The following is a 22,998-nucleotide window of genomic DNA, read 5'->3' as shown; positions in this document are numbered from 1 at the left end:
CAGAGAGACTTCCAGCAACAGCAGATTTTATCACTGTTCTCACCAAGCTGGGAGCACTCCCAATTCATCAGGGTAATGAACAGTTAATTGTGTAGGGAAGGTTTGTCACAGCTCCACTGCTGTGGCAGAAAAGAGGATTTGACAGCAAAGAGATTCACTAGATACCCCAATTTCCTTCATGTAGTCCTTTGTCATATCCTGGATTCTTTGGAATCAGAATCCTGGAATGGTTTGGGTTGCAAGGGACTTCAAAGATCATCTTGTTCAACCTCCAGCTGTAAGCAGGAGCACCTTCAATTAGCCCAGGTTGCTCAAGGTCCCAGCCCTGTGCTGGTTTTACATTAGAGTATATATTTAAATATTTTAGTTTACCCAGCTGAGATTCTTACATCTGTTTACAGAGACAGTACTGGGTTCATAAGGAAATACATTTGTTTTATTAAAAGGAAAGCTGAGAATGGACTCACGTGGGTTTTATTTGACCTACAGAAAATTGGCATTTAGTAAGAAAATGCCCAGTGTTTTCCATCCTATGAAGTATTGTAAGCATTCAAAGAATAACAAGCTACATAATTTTGAGGGGACACTACAAAAAAATTATATTTGTGTGTGTTTCTATGTGTATATAAACATACATTTCAGACAGCAATAGACTTCACAAATTTTTATGTAAATGCATACATAATATATTATGTCTGTAAATTCCATTTCTGTCTGATTTGTGAGCTGTAATGTACCATTCTGATTTCCATCACAGGAAACAAATGGATACTCTGGATCAGACATAAAACTCGTGTGCAAGGAGGCAGCCATGAGACCAGTGAGGAAAATTTTCGATGCTCTTGAAAATCATCAGCCAGGTACCTCAGCTCTGAGCAGAGAATCTGGGAAATGCTGGTTTGCTGCTGTGACTCTTGGAACAAATATTTTAACTCCAGCAGGTGGAGCTCTGATATCTGTCTGGAAAAGTTTTAAACTACAGTTCCAAAACCTCTAAATTTCTAAAAATTTGGGTTTCTTTTAGAGAGCTGTCATTATCTGTGCTCTCACTGAAATTTTTAATTTAATTTTTAATTTACAATTTTTAATTTATCTCACTACAATTTTTAATTTATCTCACTACATTTAGTCTGTTGTTTTCCTATATTAAGTGTTGGACTAGGCATGGACATAAAGGAGTGTTTTTTGTTAATAGTAACAGGATTTATTCAATTCTCTCGTCTTTAGGTAACAGTAACTTGCACATGATCCAACTGGACACAATCACAACAGCCGATTTCCTGGACGTGATCACCCACACCAAGCCATCAGTGAAGAACCTAAGCCAGAAGTACACGGCTTGGCAGAAGGAATTTGAGTCAGTCTGACAAAAAGAAAACAAACCAACCCCAAAATCAAAAACCTCCAAGCCATTTGCCATCCAGAGTGGCCTCCAAAGGTGATGGGAAGTGCTGTTGTTTCAAGGAACAAAATGCAGTGACATGTATCCGAGGGAAATCTTTACTTTCAAAATGCAAGGGTGGGTGAAGGGGTGGTGGTTATTCTTTAATCACAAAAGTTCTTGGAATTACTGTGATGGCAGCTCCTATGCAACAAGGCCTCCAGCCTTAATTTTATGTATAAAAACTTAAAAGATTTACTGATTCTCAGTCTTTATTAATGATAGATTTTGGGTAGAACTGGAGCAAATTTTAAAAGCAGATAGACAATTAGTATAATTCTCCATTTCTGACACTTCATAGAGGATCACAGTCAGTGTAGCTCTCCCAGCAGAGACCTGCACCCTTCTCAATGAAACACAAAATAGGAGTATTTCACAAAATAGGAGTTTTCAGTGAAATTCACTATCTTAGCAGGGCATGTAAATTTGCCTAATTTGTCACTATTTTCAGCTGTGTTCAAAGCTTTGAAGTGTTACTTTCCTGTTGGTTCGGGGTATTGCCACAGTCAAAAAGGCAAGGAATTAGAAAAACTGCAGAAAATCGGCAAATTTAGGATAATTAATAATTAGAAGAGCCTGGGCCCTGTTCTGCCCCTCCCTGCACCCAGAGACACCCAGGGACACCCAGGGACACCCAGGGCTGAGGGCCCCTCTCACAGCCCTGAGCAGCCCCAGCTCCCTGAGCCTGTCCTGGGCAGGGAGATGCTCCAGGCCCTTCCTCAGGGGTGTCACCTTCCCCTGCGCTGTGGATGCTGCAGTGAGCTGGGCAGGGCAGTGCCAAGCATGCCCCACTCTGGACTGTCCTGCTCACACACGTGGCCACACAGTGTCCTGCACTCTTCTCATCAGAAATCCCAACACTTCCATCACTTTTTCAGGCTCCAGTTCCTGTTACTGCTTTCCCTCACCCTCCTTCTTGCACAGCAACTCACTTTCCCTCCCTGTTTCCCTTGGGTTGGTGTGTGTCTGCATTCTGAGCACCAGGGTTGTGCACTCTCTCCAGCACATTGCAGGACCTCTGAGGCACTGACAGTCCATTTTAATTCCTGCATCAGTCACACGTTATTGGAAGTCTCCAAGGGAAACGTCTTCACAGGATTTTGCTGATACATCTCCCACTTGCTGCACCTGACTCTCCCCCAAGGCCACAGACCTCCCTTACATCCTTCCAAGCAGAAACCAGCAGGTTCAGAACTGCTGGCACAAACCCCAGATGTGTGAATTCATGCAAAACTGAAGCTGGCAGTACAAGGGCAGACATTATCTAAAGATGGCTTCTGTTCCTCAGAGGTCTCCTCTCCCAGGCAGAAAGTGACCTGATGGGAGGAAACAACCTCAGATTGCAACAGGGGAGGTTCAGGTTGGATATTTGGAATTATTGCTTCCTAGGAAAGATTGTCCAGGCCTGGCCCAGCTGCTTGGGGCAGTGGTGGAGTCCCCCTGGAGGGATTTAAAAGCTGTGTGGATATGGCACCTGGAGACATGGATCAGTGCTGGGAATGGTTGGACTTGATGATCTCAGACACTTTTCCAGCTCAAATGATTCTGTGATTTGCATTTCTACTGCAAAATCTCCTCCATCCACCCCTTCTGTTCCTGACAGAGACTAAATCTGAATGTAGCAACCACCCACCAAGGGAGGCTGCAGAGAGACACTGTCACATGCGAGGAATTCATTCATCACCATGGTTTTGTTTAACAAGAACGAGCATGGCTCATTAACACAAAACTGTATTTTCAATAAGGTTAATACTCCAGTAATGCATAATTACAATCTAATAATTTAACACACAGGAGCACTGTAAAACAACTGTAAAGGACTTTGATTATTACAGTTTGCAAATGGACCAGAAAAGCCATTTACCATCATTACAAAGTTGGTTCATATTGGGGGATGTAGTGCATAGGAAAAGCATTGCACGCTACAGAATTAAATTTCATTTTACAGCTCTGCTAACCAACTGTAAAAACTGGAATCTGTCCCCATGGCTTGTGAAGGATTTTTTCCATAACATTAAAAAGAAACAAAAAAATCCCCAACAACAGTGAAATTTTGCAACTGCAACATTAATAGGACCCTGCTGAAGCCTAATTTTAAAAAGTCACAGTCTCTAAGGCATTTAATACCAGAGTTTTGCTTCTGTATCATTCTTTTTAATAACAGCATCTAATTAAAACATCTGTAAAATGCTGACAGTTTTTAATTTTATGTAAAATTTGAAAAGCAAATAACAGGATCTGCTCTAGATAGGCACAGTAGTTATTATTAAGCAATGATGATATATTTAGGAGTCACTTCTCAATGTGCATAATCTCTACCTTTAGGTCAGTGCACAGCACAGATGTCAGTGAAATCACTACAGGCCCACTGAGGCTCTGTTGGTGTTTGAGCTTTACTTACTTGAGTGTTTCCAGTGCATGTTTTCAGTTTAACTTATTCTGCAGAAGGTGACGCTTTCCAGACGGGGCTTTTCATCAAGTATTCTTTGAAAAATGAAAATAAGGAAACACTGCCAACACTCCCTGTGTGTGTGACTGTGCTGGGCCCACATGGATCCCCTGCCCCTCACAGCCCAGAGTGGTTTGTGATGGATGCCAAGCATGCACGATCTTGGGACCTTATTTTTTGAAGCAAGAATGAAGGAAATTGTGTGAAACAGATGTTTCTTCAAGCTAGCTGTTCCCTTTCTCACAGCATCTGCTTCAGGATATGTTCCACTGCCTCTGGGAAATTCTCACAGGTTAAGTAGGGAGCCGGGTTGATTTTGTCTTCATCTGCTGGGCGGTATTTACCTGTAACAGATTAACACAAAGATCCCTTTACCAAACTCCTCTGACTACCTTTCCCCCCTCCCCCGAAAATTACAGCCTTGTGATAGCAGTACCAACAAGGAAAATGCTCATCTGGGCAAAAAACATCCCACAAGGCTTCCCTAAACAAATGCTGAGCCCTACATTCATTCCACCTGGGGCAACTGTGGACCAAAACTAATGTTAATTGCACTGGTTCACTCTGCTATACTAGGAAATGTCCATGTTGTAGGTTCTTTAAATAATAATAATAATCAAAAAATCCCTGAATGGTTTGGGTTGCAAGAAACCTTAAAGCTCACCTAGGTCCACCCCCTGCCATGGGCAGGGACACCTTCCACTGTGCCAGGCTGCTCCAAGTCCTGTCCAGCCTGGCCTTGGACACTCCAGGGATCCAGGGGCAGCCACAGCTGCTCTGGGCACCCTGTGCCAGGGCCTGCCCACCCTCCCAGGGAAGGATTTCTTCCTAAAATCTCTAATCTAAGTTTCATGTCTTTCATTTTGAGCCCAATACTCCCTGTTCTCTCACTACAGTTCTTGATGAAGAGTGCCTCTCTGAAGACTCTTCTGAAGAAAGCAGGATTACTTCCCTTAATTTTCAACATATCACACTGTCTGGTATGAGCACCTGGCACCTCAAAGAGACCTTACCCAGCCCATGGGTCCATCAACAACACAAACAAAACCTGCCAATTCCTCCAGGTTCCACTTGCACACAAAGCAAAATTATAGTGACCTCTTGTCATTATTGAGGAGTGTGACCACAGCTCCTGCACGATCAGTGGTTACACTGCTGTGACTGATTTTGGCAATCTAAGGTGTGGCAGTAACAGTTCCCTCTGTTCTGTGATTACTGCTCTGGATTTTTGAGTCAGAGCAAGAATTCACCCCTACAAGAGTAGATGTCCCCGTCTATGACTCTGGTGACCCTGCCATCAGCTGGGGGGCTGTGCTGTGCTCTAGCCCTGTTGTCACCCTGTTTTCTGCTGCCTTGTCACCACCCCAGCAGGGATGTGCAAGGTGGGCTGGAACACAGCAGCAGGGCTGCAGGGCTGGCCCCAGGGCACAGGGTGGGATCCCTGAAGGCACCACTGTCTCCTGAAATGACTGATCCATCAAGTACTTACCCGTCCTTACCAAAATCCCCCGCATGCCTGCCTGCTGGGCACCACCAACATCATCCCTGCAGTCCTGGGAACACAGCAGGAGAGCAGTGGATTAGTGGGCACAGACACTTCCATAACATTTTCTGCTCTGCACATCACTTAAAAGCAGCAACACAGAGTCACATCTTTCAGCTGCCCCATCGGTCACACTGTCATAGAAGTGATTTTCTGTGTGCTCTCTGCCTGATCAAACAGTGACTGAAGTAAGAGACAAAAAACCCACGGATTACACACGAAATCCTGTGAACTTTCATAGAATTGTTTGCATTGGAAAGCCTCTCTAAGAGCACTGAGTCCAACCATTCCCCAGCACTACCCAGCTCACCACTAACCCGTGTCCCCAAATGCCACATCCACACAGCTTTAAAACCCCTCCAGGGACGGGGACTCCACCAATGCCTGGGAAGCTGTGCCAGGGCTCAAGATCCTACTTCATGAACAATTTTCCTCTAATATCCGATCCAAACCTCCCCAGCCCAGCCTAAGGCCATTCCCTCTCCTCCTGTCCCTGTTCCCTGGGACAAGATCCCAACTCCCCCCGGCTGTCCCCTCCTGGCAGGGAGTTGTGCAGAGCCACAAGGTCCCCCCTGAGCCTCCTTTTCTCCAGGCTGAGCCCCTTTCCAGCTCCCTCAGCCCCTCCTGGGGCTCCAGCCCCTTCCCCAGCTCCGTTTTCTCTCTGGAAATGACAGTTCCATCCTTTGGAAGCCCCCTCTGCAGGCCCTGCACAGCACAGGGGGCAGCTGAGGAGGGGTTTGTGCCCACGTACATCTCCAATCATGACAGCCTCCTCGGGGGCACAGCCAGTGCCCCGCAGAGCCTCCAGGAAGAAGGTCTTCTCTGGCTTCCCCACCACGGTGGCTTTGGTGTCCGTCGCATACTCCAGCCCTGTCACAAAAGGTCCAGGTCCCAGACACAGCCCATCCTTCTTCTTGAAATACCTGGCTTTATGGATTGCTATGAGAGGTGCCCCCTCCAAAATCAACCTAGAGAATGAACGAATGAAAAAGAGAGTAGAGAATGAACGAATGAAAAAGAGAGTACAAAAATTGTATTAAAGGAATTATATTTACAACTGAAGGCCTCAAGTGGTTTTCACACAATTCCAGAATGGTCTGGGTTGGAAAAAATTCATCCAGTCCCACTCTCGTGCCATGTGCAGGGACACCTTCCACTATCCCAGGGTGCTCCAAGCCCTGTCCAGCCTGGCCTTGGACACTCCAGGGATCCAGGGGCAGCCACAGCTGCTCTGGGCACCCTGTGCCAGGGCCTGCCCACCCTCCCAGGAAAGAATTTCTTACAGGTACAGGATGAATTATTTGAGCTTAACTTTATATTTTAGCATTGAAGGAGTTACAGTAGCAAGTTACATTAAGAAAACTTCAAAGCCATTTGACACATTCACGTCCCTCTGAATTTTCTCATAACCGTGGGAGCTCGAGCAGGCTCGCTTCCACAGAACCCGCACCTCATCTTTGATCCTCATGTTTCTCTTCCTTGCAGCAGACACTGCATCCCTCTGTCCTGCAGCAAAGGGAAGCTGTGTAGGTGCACTAGAGGAATGCTCCTGGGCCACCAAGCACAACAATATTACTGCAGTTTTCCCCTCCCAAGTTTCAGTGCAACAAGAGCCCCCCAGACAGCATCTGGACTGCCAAACATTTCCCCTTTGATTTTACACTTCACCCAGATAATGGAGGTCACTCTAATCTTTACCACAACAGTGTAAAACACTGGCTGCTATTCTGGGGCAGAAAGGAGGATTTATTTTCCCCTCAACCCCTGATTTACTAAACAAAAGCCTTTAAGAAAACAAAGTCTTGCTTTGCCCCTGTTGTAAGAGGCTAACCGAGGTGAGCTGAATTCTCCTTGGAGAATGTCTGCAGAGCAGCCTGGAAGCTCTGAGCAGGACATAAATGATATTTCATTTCACTTAATTATCACAAAACACTCTTATTGAATCAATGCATTCCAAAGCAAGCTGAAAGAAGAGAGTTGGGTTGTGTTTCTGTGAGCAGCCAGACATTTTCACGATGGGAGGATGCCTCTAGGACACAGAAAAATTTAATTTGACAGCATCACCACAACCACTACCTTCAGCAGTTTGCAGGAGAGATCTCACCTGAGAGAATTCTTTTAAACATGGCATCAAAATCCCACTTAAAAGGGAAGAGAAATTTAGTCTCAGTCATTTCAAGTGGTGCCTGGAGAACGGCCAGACTCTGAGTATCTCATTTTGGGACTCATGTTGGGTTAGATTTACCTGAGTTAATGTTGGGTGTCAATGGAATAGCTTCCTACCATGTAATTAGTCAGCCTGGGCTCCTCACAGTTGGTGCAGAGGAAAAGGCACTCCTAGGGCACAGTTCAACTGTCCTATTTTAAGCACTGTTAGGTAAAAAAATGCCCTGAAGTGTCTCCCTTATCCCTCCAGAGCCCAGATCGCCAGCACAGACACAGGAATCTACACAGATACCTGCATTTAATCAGATACACCTCAGAGTTCTGCAATCCCAATGCAATTCCATTTCCAATGCAAATCCCAAGTGGCTTCATTATCTGAGCAGCAAAGGAGAAGGAATAGGGCAAGGCTCGACATGAAGAGTGTGCCAGTGGTCAGTGTTTCCATCAGGCCTAAAAGACCTGACACCAGCAAAAGTTTATTCCCTACAGAGGACTGGGGGAAACACCCAGAACAAATCAGTGAGGTGTTACAGGTCAGACAGAACCCAACCTGGGTTTTTTTTTAAAGTGTCCTAGTCTTCAGCCTGAAGCAAACAATGGATATTATTAAACTAAAATATTCAGGACAGAAATACAAATCAATAAAATGATGTAAGCACTGGGATATTTAATGGGCTAAACTCATGCAGTTGTGAAATTAGGAGTCTGCTCATGAGCCAAAGTAAAACTCCAAAATCAATGCCTTTGGCAAAGTGCACTAGTGAGGCAGACAGGGTTGGTTTGGGTCAACATCTGTTGATTTAACACAGAATTGGCAGCAGATTAACACAGCATTGGCCTCCTACTCCAAGAAACCACCTCTTGAAGAAAAGGAAAAGCCTCAAGCTGTACCAGGGCAGTTACAGGTTGGACAGGAGGAGGAATTTCTCCATGGAAAGGGTGGTCAGGCATTGGAGCTGCCCAGGGAAGTTTGGAGTTCCCATCCCTGGAGGTGTCCAGGGAAGACCTGGATGTGGCACTGAGTGCTCTGAGTTGGTGGGGACACGGTGGGGATTGGGCACAGCTTGGACTAGATGGGCTTGGAGGTGTTTTCCAACCCAAATAATTCTGTGAATGCTTCCCCACAACCCTGGTTTTGTGTATTGTCCCTTGATGAATTGCTGACTTTTCCCTTCAGTGAGAGCTGTGACTTCTGCAGCTTAGACTGAAAGTTGTAAAGCTGAGGTCTGGACTGCCTGAAGTTCCTGATGAAGAACCCAAACCCACCAAGATTAGTGACTCCCTCACACACTGCATGATGTGTGATATTCCTACCACGCTTTTCTTCCCAAAAAGAAGAGAGCCCAGCACAAGACAGCCCCCACTCCAGCCCTGCCAGGGGCTGCCTTACCGAAAGGCTCTGTTCATCATCTCGTAGTGGAAGTGCTCAGGAGCCAGTCCCACCACCACTGCATTGGGGTTATCCGTGCCAATCCCTGGGAAATCAGAACAAGACTGAGCAGCAGGGCAGGATTTAATTCACACTTAGCAGCCCACAGACAGCAAAGTGCATTTAATCACTTTAAGGCGAAAGAAAAAAGCATTTTCTAACACAGTCATACCACAGAGACTGCTTTTACGTCTTTTAGAGACAAAGAAAGCATCTGTGGAAAAGGTGCTGGTCTATCCAGACTGTTCCATCCTCCAGGAGCTGGACAGTCTTCACAGCAGCTGTGGGATGATTCTGTCACCACTCCCACTGAAATACAGCAGGACACAAAAATCCCTCTTTTAATTGAATGACTGCTTGGCATCTGAAAATCCCTCTCTACATATATTTATATGCTTTGTAAGACAGTAAAGCAGGAATTCAAGTGAATCCCATCCAGGTTTTTCATGCCCTCTAGTCAATGGAAACTCCACTGACTGTTGTTCCACACATTGTCTGATTCTGACAATAGAAATGGTACTGCAGCACGGCCCAGAAGTTGTTACCCTAGACTAATTTGGGCTTTTCTGGAAGGCCCTTTTTCATCGTGTATTAGTGCCCTTGGGAACAGCTCCACTGCAGTCCCAGCCCTGGACAGAACCAGCAGTGGAAGCAGAGCAGCACCAGCAGGAGGGATTCACTATTGGCATGTTATCAGCAGCATCCTGCACTCACTGAGGATTTTGTTTCACCTTCAAACACACCCTCTGCATCTTTACCAAAGCTCCTGGCTGGCTCTGCAGGCTGAAGTCTCCTGCTCATGTCCCTCAGCAGGCTCAGCCAGCAAAACACCCTTGTTTCCAAATCATCATGGCACTCAGAAGTGGATTCGTGACACCACCCAGAAGCCTCTGAGTCCTTAAACCAGGAAAGAATTGCTTCATCTGCCTGTGACCAACTTTAATAGAGACATTAGCCAAGAACAGCTCAATAGCAGCCATTAACAGGGATTTAAAGCACTCTCCACTGTACTTGAATGTTCCAAGTGCAGCACTGAGGAAATGTAAGCCAAAGCCCTTGTAGCAAAAACAAACCAAACAACCCACTCCAGACCCAAGCAGTACAGATAATGCACCAACGTGCCCCCATGATACCTCTGTCTGTGCCTCTTTCACAAAATTAGCATCAGCTCCTAAAAAACTGATGGAAAGATCCCAAAAAACGTGGAGACTGAGCTGATTGAAACGCTATCAGTGAAAAAGCTGCTGGCCTCTGCTGTTTCTCCCTCAGGAAAGTCTTCCTGAGAGCACAAATACAGAATGTTGCTGGGGGCACATTTCTCTGGGTATAATGTTAGGTAGAATAAATCACAGGTTTCATTCCTCTCACAGAGGCTTTTCTCTTTTCAGCACAGAAAATCTAAAATTCTCAGTTTCCAGGGTTCCAACACTGGAACACTGACCTCTGTGATGATTTCTGACCAAACTATGGCACCAAAATTTAACAAGAATTTCACAGATCCTGGCAAGATTAGAATCTACTTAAATTACACATCCAAAAGATTTCGATTCAGAAGGCAAGGGCAGGGCAAACCATCCATACTTCTGCTGCCTTGACTTTAACTAAAAAATGTTGAGTGTACAATACACAGTTTTCAACACTGGGCTGTTAAAAGCGTTGTTATCTTTGCTACTCTTGACAGCCAAGTGAGAACACATCGTTTTCTGCTCCCGTTACTGCTGAGGGAAGGAAATGGGAGCAAAGCAGGTTTTAACAAAATCTTTAGGGATGACAATTTAGAGGAGTCAGGGCAGTGAACCAAGTACATGGGGTGAAACCTAAATGTTCGATATAAGATAAGCAATAATTGCCTGGAGATTTTGCATTTAGTAATAATCTGTTAACAGAGAAACAGCCTGCTGTGTGCCTACACACTGGTTTTTCAGCTCTTTATAAGTAAAATCTCTGTTGGAAGCCAGGTATTGCACAAATTGACACATCTTCGCTCTAAAAAAAAATCAGCACTGGTGTAGGTCCAATAAAGTTATCACCTGGTGATTAAAGAATGGAAAGTATTGAGTTTTACCTAAATTCCTGACTATTTGAAGGCCTTGGCTGCCATTTCCACTGCTCCTCAGGAAGATACAACTTCATGCTTTATGCTGTTTGATGTTTGATTTAAAATGAAGGAAGGACCTTTATGACCCTGCTGGCGGTCTGTACACGATCGAGACACAAACATTTCCTTATCTGTTCATTAAATGTTGTCAATTAGCTGTTTCCTGAGCACCTCACCTGTGAAATCAGGCAGGGCTTTATCATCCACCAGGAGCAGGGGCCGCACCTGCTGCTGCTCCAGGAGGTTCCTGGCTGCTGTCAGGGAGGTGAAGATCTCGTGCTCGGCGATGTCGAAGCCCAGCCCCGTCAGCCTCTCCAGCAGGTCCCTCTTGCTCTCCTTGGTGGTGTTGGTCACAAACCTGACGGTCACTGGGGCACTGCGCAGCCTGCAGGGGACACAGGGGCAAACTGGACACAGGCTCCTCCTGTTCTCACTTCTGTGCTTCCCTCTGGGGCTGAAAACACCCTAAAGGCTGAGGGTGAAAACGCCACAGAAGCAGAAGACTGGTGCCACGCAAAAACTTGTGTGATGTGGAGGAGACAGCAAGAATTACACCTCCCAGACCAAGACAAGCCATCCTCCCCTCATCTACCACAAAAATTCCTGAGGAGAACACTGATTCCAACTCCATCTTCACAGCAGCAGCCAGCACATCTGTGATAACCAGTCTGAAAAGCCTTCTTATTCAAACTGCACAATAAATAAGTCAGCCCCGCTTCTTGATCAAAATAAGCAAACAAAAGAAGCTTGTTGGTGAATTAATATATTGAATTCCACTGCTGGGTGAGTTTCCCAGCAGCTGTGGCTCGTTCAGGATGCTCCAGGAGCCTGTGTTACCTTGGTGGTGGTTTTATGTCAGCTCCTGCAGCCATTTCCCCCTTTCCTGAGGAACACCAGCATCACATAAAACCACGTTATTGCCCTGTGCTGACAGTAAATGCTACCAAACAATCAAATAATTTTAAGTGACAGTTTCAACAGTGTTCCCTTTAATTATTCCCCCACCATCACTTTCTCTGTTGCTATAGGAACAAACACAGGCACCAGGGCTGTGTGGAGAACATCAGAACAAAGTTGGAGACCTGCACCTGCCACCTCCTTCTCCTCTTTATCTCTTGCTTCACACTGATCCTTCACAGGTAAGAGCTAGTAAGAAAACCCCCTGGTTGACAATAAAATACAAATTAGTATGATTTTTTTCCCCTCTGGACCTCAATAGGGAACTTTGAGCATAGTAACCCTAAAACTGGCATCTCTCCATTTGCTCCCCAAGCTGCATGCCATTCCTTCCAGCTTCTCTTTGGGAACAACAAGGACTGGCAGAAAAGAGAGTGGGACAATAATTTTTTTCAAACCTCTGAGAGCTGGCTGTTCCCTGACACCTGCTCTCCACACCTGTGGCAGCACATATACACTATATGGATTTCCAAGAACATTGACTCTCACCTGGCACAAGCTGCCCCTGCAGCAGGAACCACGGTGCAGAGTGAAAATGCAACAAATGAAACCCAGTGTTTCAGCAGTTTTTACTTCCTTGCAATTTTACATCTTAAGGATATAATAATTTCCACAGCATTACCTGTGGGAAATGCAGCTTCCTAATCCCTCTGGGAACCTTTCCTCTGAGCAACAGCCCAGCTTTGTAAAACCCACTCAGCTCCAAAAGAATTCAGTTCTGCTCCTATATGCTGATTAATTAAGTGCCCCAGAATCTCAGTGTCCTCCTTCATTCACCAAAATATCACCTATCACTCTGGGATTTTTCCTCATCCACTGCAAGATGTCTTCTCCAGGAAAACACCACAAATATTGGCAGGATTGTGTGTCCTATTTCACTACTGACTTGGAAGGAATAAATAATTTTGCTGTGCCTCAGTGTCTTTAGGCACCCTTTCACCACAAGACAGAATTAACTATCTTGCTTATTAATGTGTTGAAATTCCTACAAAACAAAAAAAAAATGAGGTTGTCTGCCTTGTAGAAAGAAACTTTAAAAAAGTAATAAATTTGGCTGTGTTATAAGTACATATTATATTATTGGCTTTTCACAAATATTAAAATTAATGCTATATGTATAATGTTGGAAAACTTTGCTGTATGAACACAGCTTCTTTTAGTTCTGCTATTAACAAAACTTAGAAATAGTGTGATAAATATATTTTTCTTGGATTACAACATGGTGATGTGAAAAGCTTTTGCTCATGTAACTAATTCAGAGAATGGTAAAAAAGATAACCAGGAAATTCTTGGATTATTGGACACCAGAACCCCAGGGAAGGAATGTATTGATCTTCTTTTATCAGGGAGTACCAACAGGATGGAGCCACAAGGAGAAATTAAAAAAACTTTGATTTACAGGCTCAGGGGGGGATGATTTTGAATAATGCATTAAGGTCTATAAATATGCAACATGTTGATGCATTTAAAGAAGTGTTTGCTGAGTTAGTGTGTGCTCTTGGCCGAAGGCCAAACACCTGTCTGTGTAACCTTTTGCTTGTTTGTCTCTTATTAATTTTATTAAACCTTAATTAATTTTATTAAATTAATTATTAAACCTTTCTAATTTTAGTAAACCTTTTAAAATTTACCAGGAGGGCGAACCTCATTTTTCACGGAGTTTGCTCCACTCCCCCACCATTTTTGTGCAGGCACCACCTTCTAGAGAACTAAAAAAGAGTGAAACTTGCCTTCTGAGAGCCTCCTGTGCTCCTGGCACAGCCGAATCCTCGATGTGGAGGGTGCCATTGAGATCCACCAGCACAGCCTTCAGCGCCCGCCGCGCCGACATCGTGCCCTGCTCGGGCACAGGAGCCTCAGCTGCCGGGCACAGAGCAGGGACAGCACCCAGGGACAGCTCCACGGGCACCTCACCACCCACAGCACAGCTCACCGTGAGAGATGGACCCCCCTGCATCGGGGATAAAAGGCAGGATGTCAGAAATCACCCCGTGGAATTGGTGGCGTGGTGTTCCCAAAGGCTCTGTGGGAATCAGGTGCTGTTTGGTCTTTGAGTGCATCAAAATAAAATAAAATAATCTGAATGAGGGTCATTAAGTCTGGGATTGCTGGCTCAAATCCTCAGAAGGAACATTTCAGCAAGTCCCCACTGACACCAACAGCGAAAATAAAGACACAGTGCTCTGGCTGCAAAGCTCAAAATGCTCTGCCAAAGTGGATATTGCTGATTTTATTTTTGTAAGGGAGACCTCAGGTGATGCACAGCCCACTCAGGGGTGAGAGACAGGACTTTGCACATTTTCAGGCTGCAAGCTCTCAGGGCTCGTGTGTATCCAGCACCTTGAAGGGTCATTCCACGCTCTTCCAAAAGGCACAGACTCAAAATAAAAGCCAGCATTCGAAGGGTAAAGGCACCAGAGAAGGAACAGAGAGGTGATGTTTGAGCCACCTGGCTAAAGATCTGTATCCAGAAACAAACACTTCCCCTCACTGTGCTGCAAGAGCTGCATTTTGCTCCATGAGGAGCTGTTTCTCAGAAAATGCCCAACACAGCTCCAATGCAGCAAGATCTTCTCCTGTTCATTAGACAACCATCTGAAAGGGCTGAGAGAGCCGGGATTGCAGAAGAGAAGCTTTGGGGTGATCTGATTTTGGCTTTCCAGCACCTGACAGGAGCTGAGAGGAAAGGCAGAGAGAGAGAATTTCCAAGGGATGGAGGGACAGGACACAGGCAATGGCTCCCAGTGCCAGAGGGCAGGGCTGGATGGGATATTGGGAAGGAATTGCTGCCTGGGAGGGTGGGCAGGGCTGGCACAGGGTGCCCAGAGCAGCTGTGGCTGCCCCTGGATCCCTGGAGTGTCCAAGGCCAGGCTGGATGGAATTTGGAACAACCTGGGACAGTGGAAACTGACAGGGTGGCACTGGATGGATTTTAAGGTCTCTTCATACCCAAACCACTGTGGGACCTGCCAACCCTACAAGGAATCACAATTTTGTGTTTTGGTTTGGTTACAGACATCACGTAGCATGTTTGCACTTTAAAAAAGCACACAGAGCCAACACCACGACTGGACCTGCCCTAATAAATTTCTGCCAGTTTTAACTTTGCAGTTTTGTAAAGAATCATACGAGCCTGGTGTCTCAGGTACACAACAGGAAACTTTGATATTCCACTACCATTACCCCTGCAATAAGAAAATAAATAAAAATGCTTTTTTTTACTGTACATCTGTTGATACGAAAACCAAAGTTAAATATTAACGGCAGATAGATGAAAACAGAACTCCTAAAGGAGCTTCATCACTTTCAACAGAAATTACTACTATTATTATTATTATTACCATCACTACTGTTACTGTTATTTTATTTTTATTTCCATCGGTTCTCCTGTCCACACTGTATTTACCTGGGAAATATGGAAGTTATCTGCAGAGCCAGTGTCCAGCACAGCCGAATTTTAAATAAAAAGCTCGCTGACTGGCCAGAAGTCCTGAAAGGCCTTCCCAGAGGAAGCTCAGTTTTCAAAATCACCTCCCAACCAAAACTCACCTTGTCAGGACAAAGGGACCCCCCAGCCCCGGTCTCTGGGACAAGGACACGAGGAACACAACAAGACACAACCTAAGGAAAAGAGGGATATATTCTATAAAAATGTAATGATTATATCTGTCTCTCGATGGAAGGATGCTGACGGCACAGGTGTGTGCCCCCCCCGTCCCACAAAACCCCCGTGTCGCGGGGATGGTACCGCCCCTTCCCGCCAGCTCACACCAGGCACAAGGGCTGGTCCATTCCCTACCGGGGGAGTCCCGACAGCGGCGAACTCCCCTTTCCCTGACGCGGATGGTTCCGCCCGCCCGTTCGCGGCCGAAGGCGGCGGGCGCGCCCAAGTGGAGGAAAGGGGGGAGCAGCCAGCGCGGCTCCCCCCGGCACCGACCTGCTCCCGCCGCCGCCGCCGCCGCGCTGTGCCCGCCTCCCGCGGGGTCCTCTGGGAGCCGCGCCCGCCCAGCCCCGCGCCGGGTCCGCCCGCCCCCAGCGCGGAAAATAAAAAATAGAGTGTAGTGAGCCAGCACGGAAAATAAAAAATAGAGTGTAGTGGTTATTGTCATAAATAAATTCCCACCTCAGCCTTTGGCGGGCCTGCCGCCGGTCGGTGTCCGGCAGTCGCGACAGGCAGCGCGGGGACAGCCCGCAGGGGCCTGAGGGCGCGGGGCGCATCGTGACGAGGGTATGGTTCTAAATTGTATAAATTACACCCGTTATACCCATTATATCCCTGTTATTGTACCTGTTACAGCCTCTTTATCCTATGTATAGTTTATAATAATATCCTATGTGGATATGATAATAAACAATATAAATTATATCCCTTATATTCTATATGGACATGTTTATATCTGTAGCCGTACATTATGGATATCCATAAAATATTTGTCAATAATAGATCAATAATCTGTATATTATGGACATATTATGCCCCGCATGAATTCTGTATATAATAATGTATCCATATATCGATATATATATATATATACATACATGTTACATACAACATACATTATCATATCCATATATATGATATATATATGGATATATTATACCCATAATAACTAGTATATATTTATATATAAATATATATAGGATATTGGAAATAAATTATTCCCATTATATATCTACAATTAGATATTTTAAATTACATCCATAATACGTCCATAGTGACTAATCCACTTATATCCATATATAAATATATTTTTATACCTATATTTATAATTCTACATTTGTATGTGTTTGTATATTTTTGTATTATGAATTTTAATCTGAGGCATATAAAATTCATATATATTATTTAAGCTATTACTGAGGTGTATATAGATGTGATAACTTTATTTTGCACATTCCTGTTTTTGCAGAGCCGTTCCAGACCTGCGGGACCGCAGCAGTGTGGATATTCCCGGCCATCCCTGCATCCCCTCGCCCTCTCCCTGCTCCATCCTCGGCTCTGCCCCACTTTGCATCGCTATTTTTCACCTGTCAGGTGAAGCTCGTCCCAGTTTTGCCTCCAGCGCGGGGTTCCCGCTGCTCCTTCTCGCCCAGCCCCTCTGGAAGCACAGCAAGGAGGAGAAAATCACTGTTCACCCGATTTATTTTAAAGCCGCTGCTTTCAGTCTTTACTGGCTTTTATTTCGGTAAGAAGGAATTAAGTTTTGACAGTCAGTAGATGTGGGAATGGAGTTACAGACACTCTGCACCTCAAATCGTTCAACCACTGCTTTTCTTCCCAAAAAATTTCGTAGGGATACAAAATGTTACACACACACACTGCCGCGTTTCCACGAAAGACAGAGCTGTGAAAACAACTGTGCCAGGCTGTACCCTCGTCACCTCTGACACAAAGATCATGAATAAGTTACTTCTAACAGACCCACACATTTTTAAATTTAAAGATCCTGTTCTGCCTTCTCCCACGTCGCATCGGGTTTGCTACACAAACCAAAATACAGCTCCAGAGCAGAGAGATGATACTGCCGAGTGCCACAGGGATGAGGGAAAAATGACACATTTCATGTGAGAGCAGTAACAGGATGAAGCAGAGTTTTGAGATATCCCCACTGCACACAGAGAGAGAGTTAGGAAAGAGAGTGCTTAACTTGGAAATTCAGGATTTATTTACAAAAGTCACTAAGAAAAAGGAAACATGAAACTCTCCTCCTGGATGTACTTTACTCTGCAAAAAACTGATTGAAGACCATTAAATGCATGTACATGTTTCACAGACTCTTCTTCGTACACAACAGCATCTGCTTTAGTCATCAAGACAAGAGATCAAGAGATGGTCGACTAAGCTGCTCTAAAATACTGAAACTGCCAGGTTTCCCTTGGCCTCCCCTTTTTGAAATTAAGGTAAAACACTTTAGCAGAGGAACAGGCAAAGAATTCTAACTTCTCTAAAAAGATACATGAGAATCATCTTTTCTCAGCTGAGACCTAACTCAGCAGTCTTAAAATGGTAGAAGAGCAATTAGGAGCATTCTCTGCAACAGAACTGCAAAGTCACACACACACAGTTGCACTTTCACAGCAGTTAATGTAACAAATGATGATGATGAGGGGAAGAAGCAGTAACAGAAGAGGCTGCGAATTCGCGGGTTTTTCAACAAAGAAATGCATTTGAAAAGCGCAGGGTGTTAATCTCCCCTGGAATTCCCATCCCCGTGTCCCAGGAAGCTCAGAATACAAATGGTTCCCCACTTGGACCACAGTAATCACCACGCAGAAGTTTAATACACATTTTAAAAAGTATAATAACAATCCTTGACAGAAGAGTAACAAATGCTAATTACTAATATCCCCAAAGTTAACACAGAGTTACCCAGCTTTAGGTACAGCTTTTTTTTTTTTTTCTTAATTTTTAATTTTAAGTTTTGCACTGCAGTTGCACCCATTTGCAACTGACTTTACCATCAGTATGAAATACTAATTTGAAGACAAAAATCCCCAGTCAAAGCAGGAAAATTCAGCTTTCAATGATAACCTGAATCAGGACTTTACCCAGCTGGTTTTATCTCCCTTCATATCACAGCTGGACTTCAATCCTTTATAACAAGTATTCTTTACAACACGTTTTCAGAGCCTAATTCATGTTCTCTTAAACAGTTCCATGGTAGTAACTGAAATGAAAAAACCACATTTTTGTTTTCCTCAATTTAAAAACAAATTGGAGAGCGTACTGAAGGAAATTCATCCCTGAGTAACGAGGCATTTAAAAGCTGCATCCCATTGCCAGTCACTGCAACATCCTATGACATTAACTCTAATAATTAATCAACACTATGAACAGGCAGCAACAGAACTGGTCACAGTCCAATGTGTTTGCAGCGTTGTTGCATTGATCCCGTGATCCTGCTTAATGAAACTGCAAGGGAACATTAGGAAATGGGATAAATAGAAACAGTGTCTTTTTATTATTTTAAGTTGGATGTCAGATTGACAGCTAAACCGTGCTGCGTCCCAGGGAAATCAGAGCAGTGGTGGTCAGCAACTGGTTTCTTTGGATGTCCAAGGACTTCTAGCGGGTGTCTTCAGCCAAACAACAGGAGGAGAACGATTGTGATGGAGTTCAGGGCTATTAATGGCACTGCAGAGGGGAAAGGAAAGAGAAATTAATAGTGACAACGTTCCTTCCCACATCACAAAATGACAGAGCTTCATATAACCTTCAGAGAAGAAGCAGTACCGATTCAAAATTTTAGAAATACTCTTAATTTTTCTCTATAAAGTTGGGACCAGTGGAAGGAGCCAGGCTCAAATCCTAGGATACTAGACATGAGTAGAATGCAACAGCAGAAATATTTTTCCACAGCCTGTTTTAACTTTAACCCAGAGCCTTCAGTTCTGTTTTAACTTTAACACAAATAACTCCATCTAAAATTCAGTTTCTATCCTTGGCTTTGCTGTGGTTTAGCATAAATGTTTTGGGTTTTACTCAGTTACTCCCTCTCTATCATCATCTACAAAATGCATTTTTGGTGTTCACAATGAAGAACTATCAGTAACTGACAAATCAAGCGTATTTTTCTCCCCATCTTCTGAGGCACATTAGCCTGTCTTGCCTTTCAGAAACCCCGGAATTACATTTCCCTCACAGGTACTTCCCATAAAGTTGGATTTAGACAAGGTGATTGACACTAACTGCACACTTTGGTTGATCACCAAGCTTCCTGCCAGCTGCCAAACTCCAAAGGGAAGGCAAAACCTCAGCAGGAGAAACACTAGCCAGAGCCAGGGAATGTTTTTACACTTTTACCAGGCGAGGCCTGCACCCTCTTACAGAGTCCAGGTCCAGAGGAAGAGCAGAGCAGTGCAGAAACAACACATTTCAGATTGCAATAATAATAATAATAATCAGAAAATGTTGTGCCCTTACCTCTCATAACGGTTCGTATTGATCGAATGAGGTTTGTCAGCTGTGCTTTAATTCCTGGTTCCTCTCCAAATCCTCCAATCCCTTGATCGCTTCCCCAGCCAACTGGGTCACATAAAAACAGACACACACGTTAGGGAAAAAACCCCAAAACCACACGACAAAGGCTGCAATTTTAACAAGCAATCTATCCTGAGTGTAGTCTATACTAACACAGCCAGCCCAATTAGCCTTTTTTCACGAGCATATTTTAATACAAAAGGCTGAAAGCTGTTAAACCTCACATTAAACGATCATAAATCCATTTTTCTGTAGAGAAAACCCTCAACTTTTTAATACACCACTGTTCTCTCCGTGCCTAGAGTAATATGTGAGTTCATCTGGGCTTAAAAAAAAAAAAATAGCTGTCAAAATAAACCAACTGCAACCTGTTCATAGTCCTGAAAAATAAAACAGCAAATAATTGCTGGGTGTGAAGTGATGATGCTTCAGCGCTGAGAAAGGGGCCACTCGAGAGAAAAACAGCACAAATTCCAAAATCGGGGTGATGGTTTCTGCAATGGCTGTAAAAAAAAATCTGGAACTTTTGAGGAAAAAAAATTGGGATCTTTTCTGAGTGTAATAGAAGTCCTGAAGTTCTGCAATGCCTAGACACAGCATGCTGGAACATGGGATGTGTCCAGGGATTTTTAAGACCTGCTGGTCTCAGGCCTTACCATTTTGGGGGGTGGGGAGCAGCTCTCAATACCCTCAACTCCCCTGCCCGAGCTGGGCATTTTTTTTCTCCAGAGACCACATTTGAGTGATTTTTGCTCTCCCTTTCTCGCCTCCCTGGCACCAAACTGAGGGTGGTGGGTGAGTACTCTCCCTCACAATTAGCTGGGCTCATTGACAGCTGCTGCTTCCCACTGGGATGAGTTTTAGTCCCAAGTCTCAAAGGTGGCTTCAGCCATCCCACAGTCCCCACATCTCCCTTTCTTAATTCCAGGAGGGCAAAAGGAAAGCCCAAACCCAAACTGAGCAGATCCAACTGTGGAGCAGGAGAAAGGGATGCCCTTCCGCACTCCTGCCAAAAAATCCTGGCTCAGCCTGACGTGGACAAGCCAGGATTCTCCACACGGATGAACTGAGAAACCGTGGATCACTGGCCATTTTTCTGATCCCACGGCTCTGCAGACTTCCGTGGGTGAATTTTGTTTATTTTGCAGGGCTTTGGCTTCTTTTGAAGGGCAAGGCTGCCCAGCCCTGGGAACCCCACGGACCGAGAGGCGCCATCTCGCCAAGAACCAGGCTCGACAAGGAAAAAAAAAACCTTTGCACGACACCGAACACTCCGAGGCGCGGCACGAAGGGGCGTGAAACAGTTAAAAATGGACAGGAAAAAAGGACAATTATTGTGTGTGGGGTGGGGGGAGGGAAGACAGGGAGACAAGGTACGACGGAAGCGGCTGGGAATTCACCCCCAAACCCACACGGAATCCCAAACCCCTCCGGCAGGGAGCGGCGGCGGGGGCCGCGTCCATCCCTCCCCAGGCCGGGCGGCCCTCCCAGCTCACCGTGGCGGAGGAAGCGCTCCTCGTGCAGCACGGCCACGGCATTGACGATGAGGAGCGAGGCCTGCAGCAGCGAGTAGAGCGTGAACGCCATGGCCCGGCGGGGCGGAGCGGGGCGGCACCGGGAGCCGCACCGGGAGCAGGAGCGGGAGCGGCGCCCGAGAGAGACGTGGCGGGGCTGGGGGCGGAGCCTCCCCTCACGGGCCGCGAGGGGGCGGGGCCTCACTCAGCGTTGGGGGCGTGGCTTGATGGGGGCGTGGCCTCTCCTATGCTGTGCATGGAGGAGGCGTGGCTCTACGGGGCGGGGTAATTAGGAGGCGTGGCTTGGTGCGTCCAGCCCTATGGGGCGTGGTTTTGTGGGGGCGTGGTCACCCGGCAGCGCGGAGGGCGGGGTTAGGCGGGGGCGTGTCTTGTGGGCGTGGCCTCCGGGAGCCGGCAGCCGCGCTCCGCTCTGGGCTCGCCCGCGGATCCCTCGGGACCCCGAATCCCTGCGAACCCCTGGGGTCCGGCGGAACCCTGTGGATCTGTGCATCTCGCAGAGCCCCGTGCATCCCTCGGTGTCCCCGGGAGTCCTTGGAGCCTCTTGTGTCCGTTGGATCTATGGATCCCTCTGGCCAGTGGATCACTTGGATGACTGTGGATCCCTCGACTGCGTGGGTCCCTCGGAACCCCGTGGGTCCCGTGGAGCCCTTTGGGTCCATTGGATCCGCGGATCCCTCGCGCCCGTGGATCTTTTGGAGCCCCGTGGAGCCCTCGAGTCCGTGGATCCCTCAGAACCCCGTGGGTCCCTCGGAGCTCCTTGGGTCTGTCGGGTCCATGGATCCCTCGGGTTCATGGATCCCCCAGAGCCCCGTGGTTCAGCCAGAACCCCTTGGCTCCGTCGGATCTATGAATGCCTTCAGTCCATGGATCCCATGGAACCCCGTGGATCCCTCGGGTCCAGTGGTCGTTCAGAGACCTTTGGATCCCTTGGGTCCATTGATCCGTCACAGCCTCTTGGGTTCACTGGGCCCGTGGATCCCTCGCGTCCATGGAACCCGTGGAACCCTGTGGGTCCCTCGGGTCCATGGATCCGTCGGATGCCCATGGGCTCCTAGGAGCCCCTTGGGTCCGCTGGATCCGTGGATCCCTCGGGTCCATGGATCCCTTGGAACCCCGTGGTTTTCTCAGGTCCGTGGGTCCTTCGGAGCCCCGTGGATTTCTCAGGCCCGTGGATCTCTCGGAGCCCCATGGACCTCACAGCGCAGGCTGTGACATGGGAGGCTCTGCTCTCCTCGTAGCAAGTGCCCTTTGGATTCGGAGCGGGAGTAAGGCTCATCCTCATCCTCCCCGTCGGTAGCGCGGTGACGTGCTGGCAGCTGGCAGGGACACCTCGCCCGGCGTGGGGCAGCCCCCGTGGCCATCCGTCACCAGCGACCCAGCACCAGTAGAATTAATAAAA

The 22,998-nt window shown here is 46.3% G+C and overlaps 3 protein-coding genes across 13 annotated transcripts in view; 1 reads left to right on the top strand and 2 right to left on the bottom strand.

The window, feature by feature from the left end:
• KATNAL2 (katanin catalytic subunit A1 like 2) overlaps positions 1-13,839 on the top strand; it is a 40,233-nt gene extending 26,394 nt beyond the window's left edge. For 7 of the 11 annotated variants that reach the window (XM_033086086.2, XM_033086085.2, XM_033086088.2 and 4 more), the window contains 2 exons: positions 758-860; positions 1,228-1,639. In XM_033086086.2, the coding sequence (XP_032941977.1) occupies positions 758-860; positions 1,228-1,367 (243 nt within the window). In that variant the 3' untranslated portion in view covers positions 1,368-1,639. Of the gene's footprint in view, positions 1-757; positions 861-1,227; positions 1,640-12,154; positions 13,605-13,717; positions 13,735-13,774 lie in introns of those variants that run through there. The other 4 variants (XR_004420796.2, XR_004420797.2, XR_004420795.2 and 1 more) reach the window with 4 other exon arrangements.
• On the bottom strand, positions 3,157-16,038 carry HDHD2 (haloacid dehalogenase like hydrolase domain containing 2). The gene is made up of 8 exons (XM_033086092.2): positions 16,021-16,038; positions 15,633-15,704; positions 13,814-14,034; positions 11,303-11,511; positions 8,990-9,074; positions 6,185-6,401; positions 5,380-5,443; positions 3,157-4,234 (listed from the first exon to the last, which is right to left on the bottom strand). Exons 3-8 carry the CDS (start codon positions 13,912-13,914, stop codon positions 4,131-4,133), a joined length of 780 nt encoding a protein of 259 aa, XP_032941983.1. The 5' UTR covers positions 13,915-14,034; positions 15,633-15,704; positions 16,021-16,038; the 3' UTR covers positions 3,157-4,130.
• A 1,685-nt stretch (positions 16,039-17,723) lies between these two features.
• IER3IP1 (immediate early response 3 interacting protein 1) lies at positions 17,724-21,746 on the bottom strand. The gene is made up of 3 exons (XM_033086093.2): positions 21,561-21,746; positions 20,008-20,109; positions 17,724-19,218 (listed from the first exon to the last, which is right to left on the bottom strand). The coding sequence occupies exons 1-3, from the start codon at positions 21,649-21,651 to the stop codon at positions 19,163-19,165; spliced, it is 249 nt and encodes an 82-aa protein (XP_032941984.1). The 5' UTR covers positions 21,652-21,746; the 3' UTR covers positions 17,724-19,162.
• Between the last annotated feature and the right edge of the window lie 1,252 nt (positions 21,747-22,998).

This window comes from Catharus ustulatus, chromosome Z (genome assembly GCF_009819885.2).
Source record: "Catharus ustulatus isolate bCatUst1 chromosome Z, bCatUst1.pri.v2, whole genome shotgun sequence".
Classification (NCBI taxonomy): Eukaryota; Metazoa; Chordata; class Aves; order Passeriformes; family Turdidae; genus Catharus; species Catharus ustulatus.
The sequence above is the reverse complement of the archived record's forward strand: the minus strand, read 5'-3'. Positions and strand labels throughout refer to the sequence as shown.

Bases quoted from the DNA above. Each gene is read 5' to 3' on its own strand.
- IER3IP1 (XM_033086093.2), bottom strand. From the start codon at position 21,651: ATGGCGTTCACGCTCTACTCGCTGCTGCAGGCCTCGCTCCTCATCGTC. The intron at 20,110-21,560 runs GTGAGCTGGGAG...TATGTGACCCAG, and splicing joins GGAGCGCTTCCTCCGCCACG to TTGGCTGGGGAAGCGATCAA. The intron at 19,219-20,007 runs GTAAGGGCACAA...TCCCCTCTGCAG, and splicing joins AATACGAACCGTTATGAGAG to TGCCATTAATAGCCCTGAAC.
- HDHD2 (XM_033086092.2), bottom strand. From the start codon at position 13,914: ATGTCGGCGCGGCGGGCGCTGAAGGCTGTGCTGGTGGATCTCAATGGC. The intron at 11,512-13,813 runs GCAAGTTTCACT...TGTCCCCTGCAG, and splicing joins GCACAGGAGGCTCTCAGAAG to GCTGCGCAGTGCCCCAGTGA. The intron at 9,075-11,302 runs GTGAGGTGCTCA...CTGATTTCCCAG, and splicing joins AGCCCTGCCTGATTTCACAG to GGATTGGCACGGATAACCCC.